The sequence below is a fragment of the Schistocerca piceifrons genome, chromosome 2 (genome assembly GCF_021461385.2).
Source record: "Schistocerca piceifrons isolate TAMUIC-IGC-003096 chromosome 2, iqSchPice1.1, whole genome shotgun sequence".
In the NCBI taxonomy this organism is placed as follows: Eukaryota; Metazoa; Arthropoda; class Insecta; order Orthoptera; family Acrididae; genus Schistocerca; species Schistocerca piceifrons.
In genome coordinates, this window is record NC_060139.1 from 611,834,639 (window position 1) to 611,853,541 (window position 18,903).

Consider the following 18,903-nt stretch of genomic DNA (forward strand, 5'->3'; position numbering starts at 1 on the left):
GGTGTGTGATCAGGGGCATTATCTTGATGGAAAAACCAGTCACCTGACTGCCCCAAATCAGGCCACTTCTGCCAACTTTCAAGTAGAAAGCCTTCTTAAATGGTTGACCCTGTGGAACAAACTCTGAATGGACAACCGTCTCGCATCAAAATAATAGATCCGCATTGTTTTAATGTTTGTTTTCAGCTGATGAGCTTTCTTGGGGTGGGGCGAATTTTGAAGTTCCACAGGTTTGATTGTTACGTTGATTCAGGGTTATAATAATATCACGAAGTTTTGTAACCTGTGATAAAGTTTGAGGAAAAGTTTGAATTATTTCGGGACTCTTGTTTCAAAGCATAGCATTCTTCCATGCGACCTTGTTTCTGTTCAGCAGTCAGCACTTGTGGCATGACTTTGGCAGCCACCTTTTCCATTCCCAGATCCTCCATCACAATTCGCTGCACGGAACTCCATAACTCCCAACACCTTCACAGTTTCTTCCATAGTTGATTTTTGTTGATGATAGCATGAATATTTCCAACATTTTCATATTTTTGGGCCTAGGAAGGATGAGCCCAATAAGGTTTGTCATCAGTTGCCATTTCAACATTTTTGAAATGGGAAAAACCATTCAGACAGTTGAGTTTTCCCCATAGCACCATCCTTCTATGCTGTTTTTAACATTTCAGAACTTTCTGTTCCATTTTTCATCGCTGCTTGCTGTTCGCAAAAATCAGCCATTGCAAAATTGACAGTAACACAAAACAGTTGCCACTGTAATTCTCCTGAAACTTGTCCTGACCTTCTGCAGTGATGGCACTATGTTTACTTACTGTCTCTGCAATGTTTGCTCCTAGCAGAACAACGCGTTACTACAAAAGCTATGCCCGGTAGAAAGTTAGTTTGTTTCTTTTTGGTATCTTTTGTATGCTCAGATATGTGTAATAAAGATGTTTCGGGAGGAACAAACATCCTATAATTATTGGATAGATATGTTTTCATTTTACAGAAGAGGTGATGTTGAAGAACAATTTGTTGTTCATCGTGGACGTGGTATTCCAACACTGAGTGCAGTGGCATTGTCAGGCCACAGTCAGAGCCAGGATGAACCATTAATACCTGCACGACTGCGTCCATCAAAAGAACGGACTAATCAGGACAGCAAGGCAGATGAAAGAGGGGAACCCATTGCAGCTGGGCGGCCTAGTAATTGGGAGGAGCAGCGGCGAACCTCATATGCTGGAAGACGTTCCAGACGAAATTCGGTGTCTGATGATTCCCAGGTAAACAGTAGTTCTTACAATTATGTTAAAGCACTGAAATACACATGGATGAAGAGTGTAAAATAAAAACTATGTTTTGGTAAAGGTGGTACCATCAAAATATGTTTGTTAAGGTGATTATGCAGACAGTTAGAAATATGGATAAAGGTATGAGAATAGATGATCTTCCTTTCAGGATATTATCAACTTCTCCAATGTTATTAATGGTGGTGGTGGTGGTGGTGGTGGTTGTAGTAGTAATAGTAATTTATTTGTAGAGTGCATGTACAAGGAAATTAGACATATCACGGCTTAGAGTTTTAGAACAAAATCATTATTCACATACACAGACATTTACATACTTATAGACCTAGTTTAAGGATGAGCTGGTACTTGTTCATGACCTTACTGTAAGAACCATATTGGCATTTGCCTGAAGTAATTTAAAGAAACCTAAATCAAGGTGGATGGATAAGGATTAGATCCTCCATTCTCTTGAATACAATGCCTGTCTGTTTAATCAATAGCAACCCTATTCAGTATGTGCATTGATTTATGCATCAGCAAACAGTTCATATGAATAATTTTTTTGTACTAATAATGTGACAATTTTATTCAAGAATGATACAGTGTGAGACATTTCACAGTATTTAGAGCAGTCTAATTTCCTGATTGCTGCCTTTGTCACTTTCTTTTTGCTTAAACTTGTTAGTAGTTCACAAACTTGCACTGGTGGTACATGTGTTGTTGAAATTCTGTTGGTAATGGCCATGTATTTGTGATACCTGTTCTCTGACATGTTGCTTTTTCCCAATTAACTTGCCACTCAGTGAATAACTTCACAAATTACCTGCTGAGGGTTGTTCTCTGTTCATCTTCTCCTAGTCTTCTTGTTGAAAAAGCTAAAAAAACCTGTATCAGTAATGGAAAAAATGTGTAGCTGTGTAGCTGATGAATTTGTGCTTGATTAGTCACAAATGTCACCATTAAGGCAGATTCATGCTGGATGTCAACAGACCATCACATCACATTACAGTCAGGTTGTATTTACACTGGACATCATATGTCAGTTCATGTATCCCAGTATTGAGTGGTGAAAGTAATATTACGAGATACCATCTGCGATTCAAAAAGGAAGAGTATAATATTGGAATTTAAGAACTAAGAATTATAACATTTTTCATTGATCAAAGCAAACTTCATGCTTGATGTTCTTGATCAGTTTCGTATGGTAAATTGCTGAGGAGTGAAACATCATTTCAAAACTTTGATGTTTGCTACTGTATATAAGTACCAACACAGCAGACAATATTTGTAAGGAATATGAAGAGCTTGTTTATCTCCATCGTGTTTTTTCTATTTAGCAAATACAGTTATAAACAACTGTATTTTGCTCCTTTTAGAGCTTAATTTATCAAGTAATAAAAAGTTATTAAACAAAAATTGCTTTATCAGTTTATGTTCTCATTTACTACACAGTACAGGTGTCAGATCTGTTGTATTATTGTAAAATCTAAACACTCTTTCAAAAATCTATCCTCACATATAAGAATAATACTCAATGGAAATACTATCCAACTCAGCATGTAACATTTGCAATGTTAACATAAGGAACTATATGAAAATAGGTTAACTTCAGATGTTAGCAGACAACTTCACTGTCAAAACTTTCTTCCTGAGAAACTTTGACAATGATGTGACATTGATGGCATGTATGAATGCCGCTAATTAAAATGCATTTTGGAGTGTTTTGATGTGGCGTCAGGTGTAAATTGATCTCTACAGTGTTAACAGAAATGTTTAAAACTTCCAGTCAGCCTTAAAACTTTATTTTGTTTTTAAGCACACATTTATAAGTGTCACATATCACTCAATTTGACCATTTTTGTATGAATACACCAATGATTTAGAATAATCTAGATCAACAAGCTTGTAGTGACTGTTGATTGCCATGTCACCCATATGTTTAAATTGTGTTTCAGTTAACACTGGAGAATTTTGGAGGTTCTCAAGAAAATTTGCAGTTCTTGGGCCGCAATCCTGATAAAGAACCAGCTGTTCATACTGGACGCAAGTCTGAGCATGGAATAGGGGCTCCTGCTGTTCCTATTCGATCAAGCGCACAAGATGCCCGGAGCAGTGGTGTGGAATTGGTTCTTGGTGATAGTGTAAATGGAAGAGAGAAACAAGATGAAGAAAAACCAGATACTGTTGACTGTGCAGCGATGCCAACTAGTTTCGTTGAACTATCACAGCGCCGCGGTGAAGTAGGTCATGCAGGACATGGGCACAGAGATGAGGAAAAAGACTCAGGCAGACTGCAGAGTACATTCAATGGAACTAGTGGCAGTAGTGAGAAAAAAACAACTTTCGGTGCCCTTCCTAATACAACAACGTGGCAGCAACAGAGTTGCACAAGTCAGCAGCAGCATTCTGACACAGAGACAAATCAAGGTCAGAAAATGAATGTACGTGGAAAGCCTGTAGAGTGCATGAATTTGTTTGCAATGCTTCTTTCCCCTTCTGTCATTTCTTCCTTTTTCTTTTCTTCTTCCTTATATTTTCTTCTTATTCTTCTCCTCCTCTCTCTCTCTCTCTCTCTCTCTCTCTCTCTCTCTCTCTCTCTCTCTCTCTCTCTCTTGCCATGGAATTTCTTTTAAAATACTTTCGGATATTGGTTACTAACAAAGGTAGAAAATAATTTGAAAAAAATCAGTATAAATGAAGAAGATCATGTTACAGGTTACTGTGGTAATGAGAAATCATATTAATGACTGAAGTGCTCCATCCTGCAATCAAACAACTGCTAATATGACAGTTTTGTTTAAACTGGGTGGCACCTTTTTTATGCTGAAATTATTGCTAAGGGAAATCAAGTGGTTATCTATACATTCTACTGTCTTTACCACTGTGTACTGTGATGTGTGTGTTCCAAAAAACAGTTCTATGTAAAGCACAAACATGCCTTGTTACCAAAAATGTCTTGCAGAATTTGTTACAAACAAATTTCTCTGGTAAGAATACAATTACAAATTTTGTACAGAAGTCTCGCAGAGGATTCTGTGTGAAAACAGTTTTGTTTTCCTCTTTTAGTTAAACTATTTTCAATTCCCATTTGCAAATCAGCTGACAAATTTTCTGTAGGCATGAAAATTCAGCAAATATTTTATTTGAACATTGCCTATATATTCAATATGGACACTGATTAGTATTGCCTTATTGAGTTTCAGTAGTTTAGACTTTTCCTGTTAATCAGAATTTTTATGGGTTTGATAAATGAATTACTTCATTTTCTCACCATTGTCATGGCATTATTTTTTTGTAATGCCATATCTGAATAGTGTTAAGTTCTTGGAGAACAGAAATAAGTACTTGCGATAAAAGCAATATGTATTTCAGAACTTCCAGTTTCTGATTACCATAATCCCCAGTATTAATCTTTAGAGAAAGTATTATTACTAAATTAAACACATTTCATGTTTAAGAAATCACTTCCCTCTGCTGTTGTATACGAATCACTAAAGACATTTTTTTATATGTTTACATAAATCTTTTTTGGATTTCAGAAGTACCGTGGTCTTGATGCAATGCATCCCAGCATACATGCTCTTGCAAAATGTTTGAAAATATTCAGAACTTTTACTCATAGTAGTACAACTGGGGTTGAAAGTACAGTACAAGAGAGAGTACTTCACATCACCAAAGGCTTTCAATGACGGGGGGCTGGGGGTCTTGTCATAGAAACAAATGTGTTAATCATTCACTTGTCATAGTGACAGCAAGTGTCCTTTCTCTTCTCATTGATTGACACTCCTATGACATAGTGCAAATGTGGTTCAGTGCTATTGTTTAAAAATTTCTAACATCTTGTTTTGGTTATGTTCGTTGACATTGCCTAGTGCACAATCCATGCAACACATGGGACTGGCTTCTCTGCTGTATGAGGAATGAAGTAGCTTTATTTGAATGAGGAATAGTGCGCTGCCTTCTTGGCCTATCATTTGTAGGAAGCTTGATTTTATGTTTGAAATTGGTTCCAACAGTATAAAACAAAAAGAATCAGAAAAATTAAAACAAAATATTTAAGTTTACAAACAGCAAAAAAATGGTTTTAAAAGAAGTTAAGCCAAGAGCATTAGTCTTCTTCTTCTTCTTCTTCTTCTTCTTTTAGACATAAATACTAAATGTTAGCTATTTAACTATAGGGCACAATCTCAAGGGTAGCAGCACTTTTGTTGTTAATAATGTTACAAGATGGTTTAGTTAGTTTTATAGCAGCATTTAGGACAAGTGTTACGTATGATTTTAGGAAAAATGTAGCATCTATTTCTTTACATAATATAGAATGTCATAATTCGCATCTGTTGCTTTTGTGTGTAAATGATTAGGCACACAAATTTAAGAGGTTCTTATGCTATGTGAATGAAGTTAGGTGGTAGTGCTTTGAAATTAACTGTTAAAAAAGTACTGATCGGAAACTTTTAGACTGGAATGTTCCCTTCGCAAAAACTTATTTTTTTCCAAAAACTAATTTTTTTTCCAAAATGGCTTTTGTTTTCTTGTTTTGGCTCTTTTGAAGCTTTCAACAAATGATTTATGTTTAGAAGCAGCAGCATTTTCATGCCAGTGAACTGAATGTGTTCCGTATTTAAGGTGTTCAAGGTGTGTTTTCCTGCCCATTTCGATGATTACAAAAGCTGCAGATATTAATTTCAACCATTCACGGGCATTCATAGCTATGTGACACATAGTTGACAGTTCCACAGATGGAACCAGCAAGGCATAGTAGTACAATTTAAAATAACTATTTGAACATTAGAAGAAAGATTTAGGCGCAGGCGAAATATGTGATGGATTTGTTTACCAATTGCAATTGTGCAGTGTGTGAACACTATGTAGTAGCAGATACCTGTGAGTATAGAAAAACTAGAGTTTTGGCCACCAAATGAGAGTGGGGTGATGTGAGGAAACAAGCCCTGCCCCCCTCTTTCAGGGTATCAGTCTACACCCGTGTTTTGTGAAAGCAAAACACATATTGACACAGGGATCACCAATCCCTACTGGTGATGTGAGGGTCATAATCAAAATCTATGATGGACAAGGTCAGGCACTTCACTGATTTCAAAATAAGAAAAGAAAGCAACAAGGAATGCATTACACAAAGCATTCGGGAACGGCTTCTGTACAGTGTTTTTTTTTTCGGTTGCCATAGCTTTGTTAATGGGGTAGTTCAGGCCCGACCTCTTGCGGTATTCAATGCAACCAAATTGCAAAGCACACATCACCTAAAACTGCTGCATTAAAGTGTCCTCATTACAAACTTTTGAACATTATCCAACAAATAAATGTATTTGTTTCATTGTTCTGATATCAAACAGTGGAAACCCAGGAAGGAATATCAGCAGTGTAGGAAAAGATAGATTGCTACTTACATAAAGAAGACTGTCAAGTTGCAGACAGGAACAATTAAAGGACACTCACATAAAGCTTGCAGCCACAGCTTCTTCAGTAAACACAGAGATAGAGAGAGAGAGAGAGAGAGAGAGAGAGACGCGCGCACGCACACACACACACACACACACACACACACACACACACACACACACACACACACCTACCTCCCACCACACAAATACTTCTTCACTCTGCTCTCTGTTATCTTCTTTCTTCTGTCCATATATTTTTCCTGTACTTTTGTGTTTTCTTCAGTTTATGAACCTTTTCCCTGAATACATGCCTGTTTTCTATGTGTTTGTCAGTTACTTCCAATTCCTGTGGATCTTTCTTAACTAGTTAAACTATGAAAGCTGTTGTTTCTTTTTTCTAAGGAATTTAATATTTTTTTGACATTCTGTTGTTAACCATTCTTTCTAAGTGGCCATAAAATCCTCCACTTTCTCGTTCAATGTATTATGTTGTAAGTTTTTCTGTACACTTCCTGGTTGCTTTTCAGTTTCGAAGTCCAATATTCATACCTTGGACACAAGATTTTGCAAATTATTATTTTTTTTTTTTTCAAATTTTGTAAATGTTTGACTGTGTTTGTGACAAAGCATTCTACGATATAAGGACACCTGGTGTTAATCACGACAAAGTAATTCCTCAGTTTTGTCTGAATAGAATGTACATATTGTTTGAGCTGAGTGCCATTTTCATTTTTCGAGCTCTGTTTCTCAGCTGCTTTATCCAGAGCTATTCTTTGGTTCGTTTCAAATATTTAAATTCTGAGGCTTTCTTTATTTTTTCCATATTTTGATTCCATATGTTTTGGTGCACTTTTAAAGTTGCTTGTGTACACAGTTATTCAAATGAAATTTATAATTCATAATTTTCTGCTACCTCTCGGATAGTGTTTTGTTGCATCTTGTCGGTTCTCTGCTAAGACTGCTAAATTATCAACAAAAGGCAGGCAGTCAGTTTCAGCATCCTCTTTCCCATTCTTCCAAGTTTCTCTTTATATATTTCCTCAACTTTTGTTCTTTTTCTACAGTCTCATACTGTACTACTTTCTCCAAAATGCAGTTGAATAATAATGGAGACAATCCATCCCCCTGCCTCACTGTGCTTTAATTTTGAAAAGGTTTGGTATCTCATCTAAAAATTTGATTTGGAAGTTGTAATGGTCAAAGGTTGCTTAATGTTTGTCAGCTTCAAATTATGCTAGAATGTTGAATAATGCATCTCTATTGATTGAATCATAGGTTTTTTTTTCCTCTATCAATAAAGGATAAATAAAGATTTTTGACTGACACATGATCCAGGTTACTGTCTTAATTGTTCCGCCTTTTGATTTTCTAATGTATTTTGCAAACCTTTTGACAGGATTTTGTATGTCTCTGTGAGGAGAGACGTGCCTTGGTTATTGTTTGTATCTGTTTTGCCCCCTTTTTTGTAATGGATAAAAAAGTGCTATTTTCCAATCTTGTGGTATTTGTTAGGTCTCCCAGGCATTTTAATTTCTTTTTGTAGTTGCTTGACAGTTCTGTCATGCACGTTTTTCCACACTTCTGCAATGACAATGTCTTTCCCCAGAGCTTTCTTACTTTTCAGTTCTTTAATAATTTGTGAAATTTACTGAAAATTTTGGCAGTTGTGAATCAGTTATGGAGCTTTCTTTGGGAATTTCTCTTTCGGTTCATTTTAGAAGTTTTTAAAAATACCTTACAAATACCTTACCAATATTATCCAATTTTCCTGATTATTTAGGGCCAGCTTTCTTTGTTCATCTTTGAAACTCATGTTTGATGGTTGGTATACTTGCAAATTAAATTTAAAAGTTTTGCAGAAGGACCTAATTTTTTTTATAAGTCCTCATTAAGTTGCAAAAGCTGGTCCGTCTCCAGGTTTCCGTTTAACTAATCTTACAATTTTAGCTGTTAGTGATCATTGTCTTTCAGTAAATTCACGATTACCTTTAGTATTGTTTATTTTTTTATTTATTTTTTTAAAGATTGGCATTTCCAAAATCTCCACTATATGGTGAGAAGCATTCTTATCCTTTTCATAATGTTGTCATTATTCCACCCTGGATTTTCCATAATTTCATTAAAGTTCATTTTATTAGTTCTAATGCATCCTCACACTGGTAACTCCACCATCTGTGTTTCTTCAGTCTCTTTGTTGTGGCAACTTCGTAAGATGTCTTGACCAATTTAGATTGAATTTCGTCCAGAGCTTCCAATTGTATGTGAAGCTTTTCTTGTAAATCTTTTTTTCTTTGCATTCAGGGTTTATTATATGTTTTTAAGATTTTTGTTTTGTAATCCTTTTCTTTTTGTGTGATAAATTTCGGTTATGTAGCAGTAAGATAATGGTATGTTTCTATATTTGCTCCTTTTTTAATTTGTACATTCATCACTTCCTTCTGATGGTGAAACAAGGTGGCCACATGATTAATTTGAAACTAACTTAAATGTGGATTGATGATTTCCATCTTTTATGTTCAGTTTTAGGCTACTTATGAATTTATTTATTCAGTTTATCTTCCTCGTGTGTGTGTGTGTGTGTGTGTGTGTGTGTGTGTGTGTGTGTGTGTGTGTGTGTGTGTGTGTGTGTTTTCAATTGAATGGGTGACTATAACAATGTCCTTGAATTGGTGAATGCAATATATCCAAGTAATTTATGTCTTCTGGTACAAAATCCCAAGCTTTTGATGATTGCCTCTGTCAGCATCATCAGATTTTAAGACTATAATGAAACTTGTGAGGCTCCCACTTTAATGTCCATAAGATGGCAGCTGTTTGGCTAGATTACGTCAAAGATATTACATATGCTGAGGTGGCACCCTTTGCACCCACAGATTACATTTGCACTATCTGTCCAGCTCCACTTACATTGCTGCCACTTACATGAGGCAGTCTTCCTCTGTTCCCTTTCTGTGTTGATTGCACACATCCATGCATTTGGTGTGTCTGCTGAAGTTATCACAGAGTTTAATTTCCACTGTTTTCCTAATCAGAGTCCCAGTGTTCAATGCGTGGGTCAGGATTCTCATATGTTCAAACATAATACTGTGCTTATTTAACAGGCTGTGCTTGGCCACAACTGATTCTTTTTTTTTAGTTGCTGTGTTTAATGTGATGTTGATACACAACACAGCAATTGGCAAAAGTCCACATGACTGCCCCCCACGTAACTGCTGCCACACCCACAAGGAATATTACACATCACAGGTACTATCAGGCTGAGATTATCTTCAGCAGGTGGTAATATTTCTCTAAGTTTCTTAGGTGAGTGGAAGACTGATCTGATTTCTTGTAGTATTCCACCTTTCTGATTAATTTTTGCATTGCAGAATGGGAACTGTAATATGTATTAGTCCAACTGGCACATCTGTAGCTCATTGTCTAGTAGCTAGTGTTGCTACCTCTGGATCACGGAGTCCTGGGTTCGATTCCCAGCAGCCAGGTTGGGGATTTTCTCTGCCCAGGGACTGGGTGTTTGTGTTGTCATCATCATTCCATCATCATTCATGAAAGTAGCTAGGTTGGACTGTGTGCAGACTGGGAATGTTTACAGGTGCTGATGACTGTGCAGTTGAGTGCCCCACAAACCAAGCATCATCATCATCATCATCATCATCATAATCATCCACCTGGCAGGGTTAAGTGGCATCACCTCTTGGTTTCTTCAACAGCATGGAGTTACCATCACGGACAGAATACCCCGTTCCTTCTGAATACCATTGTCAGATGACTAACTTTCAGATCTAAGTTGGTCATTGTCTGAAATGGTCCTAGCTCTGTGTTCTAAGTTGTTCATCATAGCTCTTTCTACTCAGCTGGATGATGGAAACTGCACCCATTGAGATAAGTCTGTATGTGTAACTTTATTAGCACAGTTCCTTCAATATTTTTCTGCTGAGTTGGCCTCATCACCCCCCCCCCCCCCCCCCCACACACACACACACACACACACACACACACACACACACACACGCACGCACTTTTCAGCATATTTAACATGTCTGATCAACCAATTTATGACATTATTCAACATGTTCGTTGTAACATATTTACCCCACTGTATAAACTATGCGTCCCTTTCCTATGAATGAGTGCCACTGCCATAATTTCCAAAAGTTTTGCCAAATTGGCTGTTGCAGAATTTTTCAACAGATATTTAAAGCTACAGATTTACAGTTTTTTATGGCCAGAGTCAGTTAAAATATCAGTGTGATAGTTGTTCTTAGTTCTTCAGAATGATGTTGCCTAATAGCTAAAAGATTTATTCAGGGTTTGTGATTGTGATTATTTTAGCTACCCATTTGGCTGCACCAAAATGCCTCCTACTTTAGAGACAATGCTAATTTAATTTTTCTTCCACTGGAGAAGGTTCAGAGCTTCTTTTCTTCCCCCCTTAAGAGTTCTGAAAGAGTGGAACTACATTATCAATCCTTTAGTGCTTGTCATCGAAACAGGAGAAAGTTAATCAACTGTATTCTAATGTTGTACTAAATTGGCTTTTTATCTTTAAGCTGAATAAAATTTTATAAATATCTCTTTTGTGCACAGTCTCGTAACATTCTCTCTGAGTATCACAACCCATATGGGAGAGCTTTCAGAGGTGCCTACTGTCCCTGTTTTCTAAACTTTCATGTAACTGACTCAGTGCACCTCCAACTAATTTTTGTCACCCAGTGAACTTTGCTGGTATGAGCACTACACTATCTGATCAGAAGTATCCGGATACTTCTATGTAATGCAGAATTCACCACTGGATACCATATGAGAGGTGGACCCAACAGTACAAGAGGAGGTTGGGACTATTGCGTTGATGGTAGAGAAGCAGTAACAGCAGAATTGGTCAGTCATCATAGCTATGTCTTCGGGTGTGGACTAGTCATTTGATGTCACATGAGCAACAAATTTAGCTTGAGGTGATTCGAAAGAAGAGTATTAGATTTTTCACATACTCAAGAGTTGCAGGGCAGTCTTAATTTTAAGCTTTCAGTACCATCCTCATGGACTAAATTACTGTCACTACAATTGGCATTTGTCCATCATTTCATATTGATGATTCTCAAGAGGGGCTAGAAGTATATTGCAACTCATGTTTATGTGCCTCTGTGCCACTCAGTGGCTACTTTTTTCTTTTGTTTTTATTTCACCTAGGATTTTCCAGTACCACATCAATGCCATTTCCCAGTTCACTATACATATGCATCATGCTAAAGAGTCTAAAGTGAATGTGAATTTTATTTGGTCATTGGGTAATAACAAAAATTCTGAGCACTTTTGAAAAGTCATCATTACTGCAACTTTAGTTTTAATTTCATTGTTTCTTTGTGTCAATTTCAGGATGACAGTGATTTAAACCCACATCTGACCATCCAGATTTAGGTTTTCCACTATTTCCTTTAATGGATCCAGATAAATGCTAGGATGGTTCCTTTGAAAGGGCACAGCTGATATCCTTCCTCATCCTTGACACAATCCAAGCTTGTGGTCCCTCTCTAATGACCTCGGTGTTGACGGTACGGTAATCTCAATCTTCCTTCCTTTTTCCTTTGTCACAATTCCACTTCGGTTGCTCCATAAACATTCTAAGAATCGCTTTAATTTTGAAAGCAAGCTCAGAATCCACTTTAAATCACTGTGCTGTTACACGAGATACTTGACGGGTAATATAAAGCTACAGTGCTCAGTGAGTATATACACTCTTTGCTTAACTTCAGCAACACTGAAAGCATTGCACAAATTTGTAGATAAAGGTGATGCTGATGTCACAGACTTTTAAATTTGAAAAGTATTCCTTAAAATGTATTAAGAGGAAAAGCAGTCTTGAATGTGCCTTTCTCAGATCATTTTCATCTGATTTTTAGCAATCACTATCAGTGGATCAAGGAAAATGGTTGTTTTAAGGCATACAAGATTGAACTGAACAATTGTGGTTTAGAAAATTTTTGTGACTGTAATATTAAGTCGTCCTGGCATTAGCCATAAGTGATTTGGGAAAATGCAGAAAACATCAGTCTTGATAACTAGGATAAAGAATTTAACCCTACTATTCCTGAACGCAAGTCCACAGTCCTAACCACTGCGAACCCCTCCCTCTCTCTCACACCCTCCATTCCCCTCCTCACCTTTCGTCACGCACCCCCGCCCCTTCCCCCCTCCCACATCACCTTTTCCTCAATTTTTGAATATGGGTCAAGTGCTGTTCCATTTCTACACCTGTAAATATTTAGTGCATCCCTCATACAAGAATAAGGTTTGGTTGTTTCTTTAGTGTGTGGTAGATTACAAAGCTGGGTGTCATCTGTTTGTTCAAGGATTTATTTATGACAGTTATCAAGCCATTCATCGTTGGCAGTGATGCACAAGTTGGCTCTTTCATTAGAAGAATGTTAGGGCATACTGTTCACAATTAGACCAACCAAGAAGGTGCTGAGATGTTCACATTAACCTTTAGGTCGAATCCATTTAGATATAATAGTGGAGTAGTGGGTAGGAAGTTTGTTGGTTCAAACAGTTGATCAAGATATATATTTAGCTGACTGAAAAGACTTAATTTGTCCAATTCATCAATAAAGCACTAGTTACTTTTTTTATAGCAAAAATATGTTATATTGTTTTCCAGAAGAAACTTCTTCAAATAATCATGTAATGGCATCTCAGTTACACAATATTCGAATGAAATTAGAAGAGAAAAGACGGCGCATAGAGAGTGAGAAGCGGCGTATGGAACTGGTAATGAGTAAGCAGCGACAGAAGGTTGGGAAGGCTGCATTCCTACAGGCTGTTACAAAGGTAGGTTATTTAATTTTATATTAATTATTGTCTGTTGCGGTAAATTGGTTTTCATAAAGCTGCATGCTTCACAGAATTGCTGCCATTAGGATTATATAATTTTGTTTCCTGCTCCATGATTAGGAAAAGTGCTGCAGTGTATATCAAAGTAAAACCAACATTTTCAAGCAAGCACTTCAATATTGTTTAATATTAGTGCACAGTATAAAAGTTTAATAAAAACCAGTATTCTACATGAATTCCTGTGATAGCATTTTTTAAAATGATTTCGATTGAAAATTACTGTGAAAATATATCTTATTTCTCATTAATGTGCTTTTACTTTGTTTCATATTCTTTTGTTCGAAGCTTGGAAAGAAAATGAAATGTTGACTAAATTAATAATCCAGTAATACTTCATATTTTATGATATTTCTTATTTTAAATATTTTTTTATCTGGTGTTGGTTAATTTCTGGAGCATGTTAGCAGATCCATTAAAAGGAAAAGTCATTTGAGTTTGTTGTTTCTTAAATGAAGGAAGTCACAACTACTGTTATTCCTTTATTTATCTGCTTATAAACAATAATTTTTTTCACTGTTTCTTTTTGGTGATGGTTCTGTTTTGCTTCATTTGATTTTTCCTTATGTAATATATTTGTAAAAATTTGGACCTTCATATATAGGTATAGGGAACGAAGAATGGCTGATCGTGGAAATAAAGTGTTTCTTGCCCATATATTGAAATAAACATTATTCTTTTAAATGTAAATTGTACAAGGCAAAACTTCAGAATTGTCAGTTTCTAAGTTGCACATCCTACAAGCTCATTTGGGCCTGTACCGTAAAACTCTTCAATTTCAAGACAATTAGTTAACACTAAGGCCACCACTCATTAAATTAAAGTGTTATCCTCACCAGATCTTAGGGTCACTAGTAAACCTGGAGAATATAAATTTGATGTAGAAATGTCCTTTATATATATCCTACATAGTTTCAGATATGTAGGGATTTTTCGAGTGATAACCCATGACATGCTTTCAGGGCAAGAACACGCTTGTAAAAACTCCAGATTCAGATTCTGGAAAGGATTCAAATGGAGACATGGTAGAAAATGTGGCTAAACCCCAGAGACCTTACTCATTGCAGGTATGGGTGTAATTTTTCACTGGCACCTCTAGTCTCAATTGTGCATCTAATATAAGGCTTTTAGTTCATGGTGTTGATTCTGTGGAACAGATACCCCTCTCAGCACTGTCTGACACTTTTTCCTTTTATTTGTGCTAACACCTCTTTACTTGCCACTCATACCCAGAACCTAATTACCTTCTTAACATTTCTGGCCGTTATTCTGTTGCTTGTAGTAACACCACTAACATGACTAACACAATGTTAATTCCAAATCTTTACAAATCAACATTTTTATAACATGTTTAAGTTAGGCAATTATTTAGTTAAACTGTCTATTTGTTTTAAATGTGGCAGTTTGCTTTTCACAGATTTAGTTTTTTGTCTGATTTCACTTAATTTTGTTTCCTAGTTTCTTAGTTGCAGCAGATGTTAATGTAGCTGAACTAGTCATTGTGTACAAAAACATCTAATGAAATGTTATTTGTTAAATAATAGCAGTATGTATTTCTCCTTTCCTTCATCAGGAGATATCAGAAGATGTTAATTCTGTTGAACATAAGTGGTTAGACAATACAGCACCATACATAGAAGAAAGGAAGACTCCTGATATTGAAAATATGGATATGGAGCAGTATCAGCAGTCTATTGCACAGTAAGTTCTCTTAATCTGAAAGTTTGAACTCATGTTATTGGTAGGTCTCATATTCATTTGTGTGATCAATCTTAGCTCTCACCTCATTCATTAATGCATTCTACAGAATACGCCAGCTAAGACAAGCAAGCCTGAATGTATCCAGAATGAGTAAATATCAAGGAGTGGTTTTTGTTAAGTTAAAGCAGGCAGTGTGGCAAAGTTAGTGTCATTTCTAGTAATTTTTAATGTTTAGAGCTGCCAAATTGACATGTCGCAGTTGTTAGCACACTGGTCTTGCATCAGGATGATGAAGGTTCAAACCCACATCTGCCTACCCTGATTTAGGTTCTCCCCTGTTTCCCCAAATCACTTCAGGTAAATGCTGGGATGGTTGCTGTGAAAAAACAAAACCAACTTCCTTTCCCATCCTTCCCTAATCCGACAGGACCAATGACCTCGCAGTTTGGTCCTCTCCTCCCAACCAACCAACACCCCCTTTGAGAGTGTGTACTCCCTACCACTTTGGATGACGGTCCCTAACCCCCAGTTAACGTCTTCTTCCAGCACCTCATACCCGGAAGGGGTCCCCTCGGATGCTCCCTTCCCAGGACTCTGCTAACCTGCCCCAAGATAACAGCCAGTGGCTGAAGCAGACACTGGTTGCGGGTTGTAAGATTTATGTTCCTCCTCTGTCCCAGAATATGGGACAGACAAGCACTTGTAAAGGCAAAATCATCTAATGATATGAAGTACAAGTAGTAGTCCTCCAAGAAGGAGAACATGGATCTTATTCTACTATTGATCTTTCCCCTTGCAGCCCAGGTCCTCTTCTCAGATTGTCCTGACCCTCCCTCGGCATCATTCGCCAGGGTGTCCATGCAGATGGTCTCTCTACAAAGCTGATTGGGATGATCCACCACCCTTCACACCCTGCCACATGGAGTTATTGATGTGACTGTCCAGAGCACAACTGCAGCCATTCTATTGGCAGCTGATGTAGCAGTCACCTCTACCTTATGACCCCCCCTCCCTCCCCCACCCCCACCCCCTCTGAAGACAGTGTCTTTTTGCCACCTTAAATCAACGTGACCAATAGAGGTCGTAGATGGTCTTTGCAATGCAACAAGTGACATTAATCAATGCTGCACCTCACTGCCGTTAAACAGCGTCATTCCTCGGTCCACTACCTCATGAATGACAGATATAAGAATGCTGGGAAAGGTATGTTTTTACTATTGGACCACATATCCCTCATTCATTGGTTTGAGCAAAGATGTTATGTCTCTGTGGTCACCAGTCCCTTGAAGGTGTACGTGCTATCTCTCTGTGTTGTCTACATGGACCCGAAATGCTGTCACCAAACCTCTTGCTTTCCATTACACTTGAGCCTCTTTGTTTGAGAATTATCAGCCTGCATTTTGTGTCGTTAAACAGTGGGTAGAATGACTTCGCTTACCATTTACTACATGTCACCTGGAGCCATATAGTGTTCCAGTCAGTGAGTGGGAATTTGCCAGTGCCCTCACCCTTTGCCCTGACACAACTCCAGGGCCAGACCGCACACACAGCCAAATAATCAAACACTTATCACATCCTTGCCATATTCAACTGTATCTGGAGCAGCGAGGGTGAATTCCTGACCCATCATTGGTGAGAGAGCCTGACTGACCCAGTACTGAAACTGGGTAAACACCCCTTTGAGATTGACAGCTATCTCCCAGTTAGCCTCACAAATGTTCTCTGCAAATTGCTCAAACACATGGTGAGCCAATGGGTGTGTTGGTACCTTTAGGTTTGGGGATTTTTGCTTTATCCCAGGGCGGGTTTTGCCGAGGCCATTCTACTGCTAACAATTTGGCCTGCCTGGAGTCTGTAATCTGGTCAGCTTTCGCCTGGCATCAACATTTTTATCTGTATCTTTTTCGACTTACAACAGGCTTATGACATTACATGGTGTCATCACATTCTCGCTACCCTGCATCTGAAGGGCCCCCCTCCCAGTTTATATCTGGAACTTCTTGTCCCACTGTACTTTCCAGTTCAAAATTAGTTCTTTCCACAGTACTCACCACCAACAAGAGAACAGGGTCACACAGAGCTCTTTATTGAGCATGCCTCTTTCTGGTGGCGATCAAAGGTCTACCTGCAGCTTTGGGGTTACAGTGTCACCGTTCTTGTGTGCTGAAACCTTTTGCGTCGACTATTGCTCCTTAACTGGGGGTGTTGCTGAGCACTGACTGCAGTTTGCCATATAAAAGGCACAGGCCTGGACTTTCACCCATGGCTTCCAGTTTTATGCCACCAAGACATCTATCACGCACTATTGTCACTGTCATACTGTCCATCCAGAACCAGAACTCTACGTCAGTGACCAAGTGCTCAATGTGGTAGAGTCTTATCACTTACAGGGATTGTACTTTGATACCCAATTGACATGGCTTCCTCATCTTCAACAACATTAAGCAATCGTGCTGGTCTCACCTTAGTGCTCTTCACTGTCTCAGTAACACCAGCTGGGTAGCAGACCACTCTGAACTTCTGTGACACTACAAAGCTCAGATCCTGTCCCATCGTGATTATGGTAGCTTGGTGCATGGCTCAGAATCACCTTCAATGTTGCGGATGAAGGACACAGTACACCATTGTGGAGTCCAACTTGCGACAGGTGCCTCTTGAATTAACCCTGTGAAGAGCCTATTTGCGGAGGCTGGGCCCCGTCCTCTACAGATCAGGTGCCACATTTTTAATTCTTCTTCTTCTTCTTCTTATTCTTTGACATCTATTGTTTGTTTATTGTCTCATCATCAATGTTTGTTTTCTTTTCTGAGATTTTATCAACTCATCTGTGTAGTTACATTTTTTGTTGTAAAAGAGGCTATGAAAAGCCACAGTCAGATGCAGAGGGTGTTTCTCCCGTCACTTAACAAGTCTCGGAGCAACCTCCAGCTGCTTTCTGGGTGGGTCAACTCATCCACCTTTACACTTTTACCTCACTCTCACCTCTTCCTGCTTCTGTCTCTTGGTTTTCTTGATTCTCAGATATGGTCAGGTTCAGTGGGATTTGACTTTTGTGTCATTCATCTCTATTCTCAGCTTGATGTGAAATTGAGGAACTGTCAACAGTGCAGTTTAAATATTTTAACCTCACCAGTACGTACATCATCTGTCATGTTGATGCCTTATGAAATGCCTTATATCCACTGGAATATGTACCAATAACTGCACAAGCATGTCTGTAAGGAACTGTAGATATTTATGGTTATTTAGATTTGCCCATGGTTGGTAAACAGTGCTTCATGCGTAAACAGTATGCTACATAGAATCACAGTCTCACATTGTAGTTTTCGTAGAAGCCTTTTGGAGAACTGTAACAGATTTTGAAAGTCGTTGATGAAGCAAAATGCGAAAAAAAGGAATGATTTGGAAGTGGTATTGCAGAACAGTCATGTGGCTAAGCCCCCTCACATAGTCAAGCTGCCTCATAGTGACATGTGGATTGTGTGTTACCATTGCTAAAATTTTACTCGCATATCTCTTATCAGTTGCTATTATTTTGCTTTGCAATTTTTTTTCTTCACATTTCCAGTTTCTTGAATTTTTTAAAACCTTTTAACAATATTGACACTTTACAGCATACAACTGCACTGTCACTCTAACTTGGCAAT

At 37.9% G+C, this 18,903-nt stretch overlaps 1 protein-coding gene across 3 annotated transcripts in view; it reads left to right on the top strand.

Moving 5' to 3' along the window:
• LOC124773042 (patronin) overlaps window positions 1–18,903 on the top strand; it is a 399,845-nt gene that overhangs the window by 276,928 nt on the left and 104,014 nt on the right. For 2 of the 3 annotated variants that reach the window (XM_047249368.1, XM_047249370.1), the window contains 5 exons: window positions 992–1,265; window positions 3,227–3,698; window positions 13,326–13,495; window positions 14,518–14,622; window positions 15,129–15,256. In XM_047249368.1, coding sequence (XP_047105324.1) covers window positions 992–1,265; window positions 3,227–3,698; window positions 13,326–13,495; window positions 14,518–14,622; window positions 15,129–15,256 — 1,149 coding nt within the window. The remainder of the gene's footprint in view (window positions 1–991; window positions 1,266–3,226; window positions 3,699–13,325; window positions 13,496–14,517; window positions 14,623–15,128; window positions 15,257–18,903) is intronic. The other variant, XM_047249369.1, reaches the window with a different exon arrangement.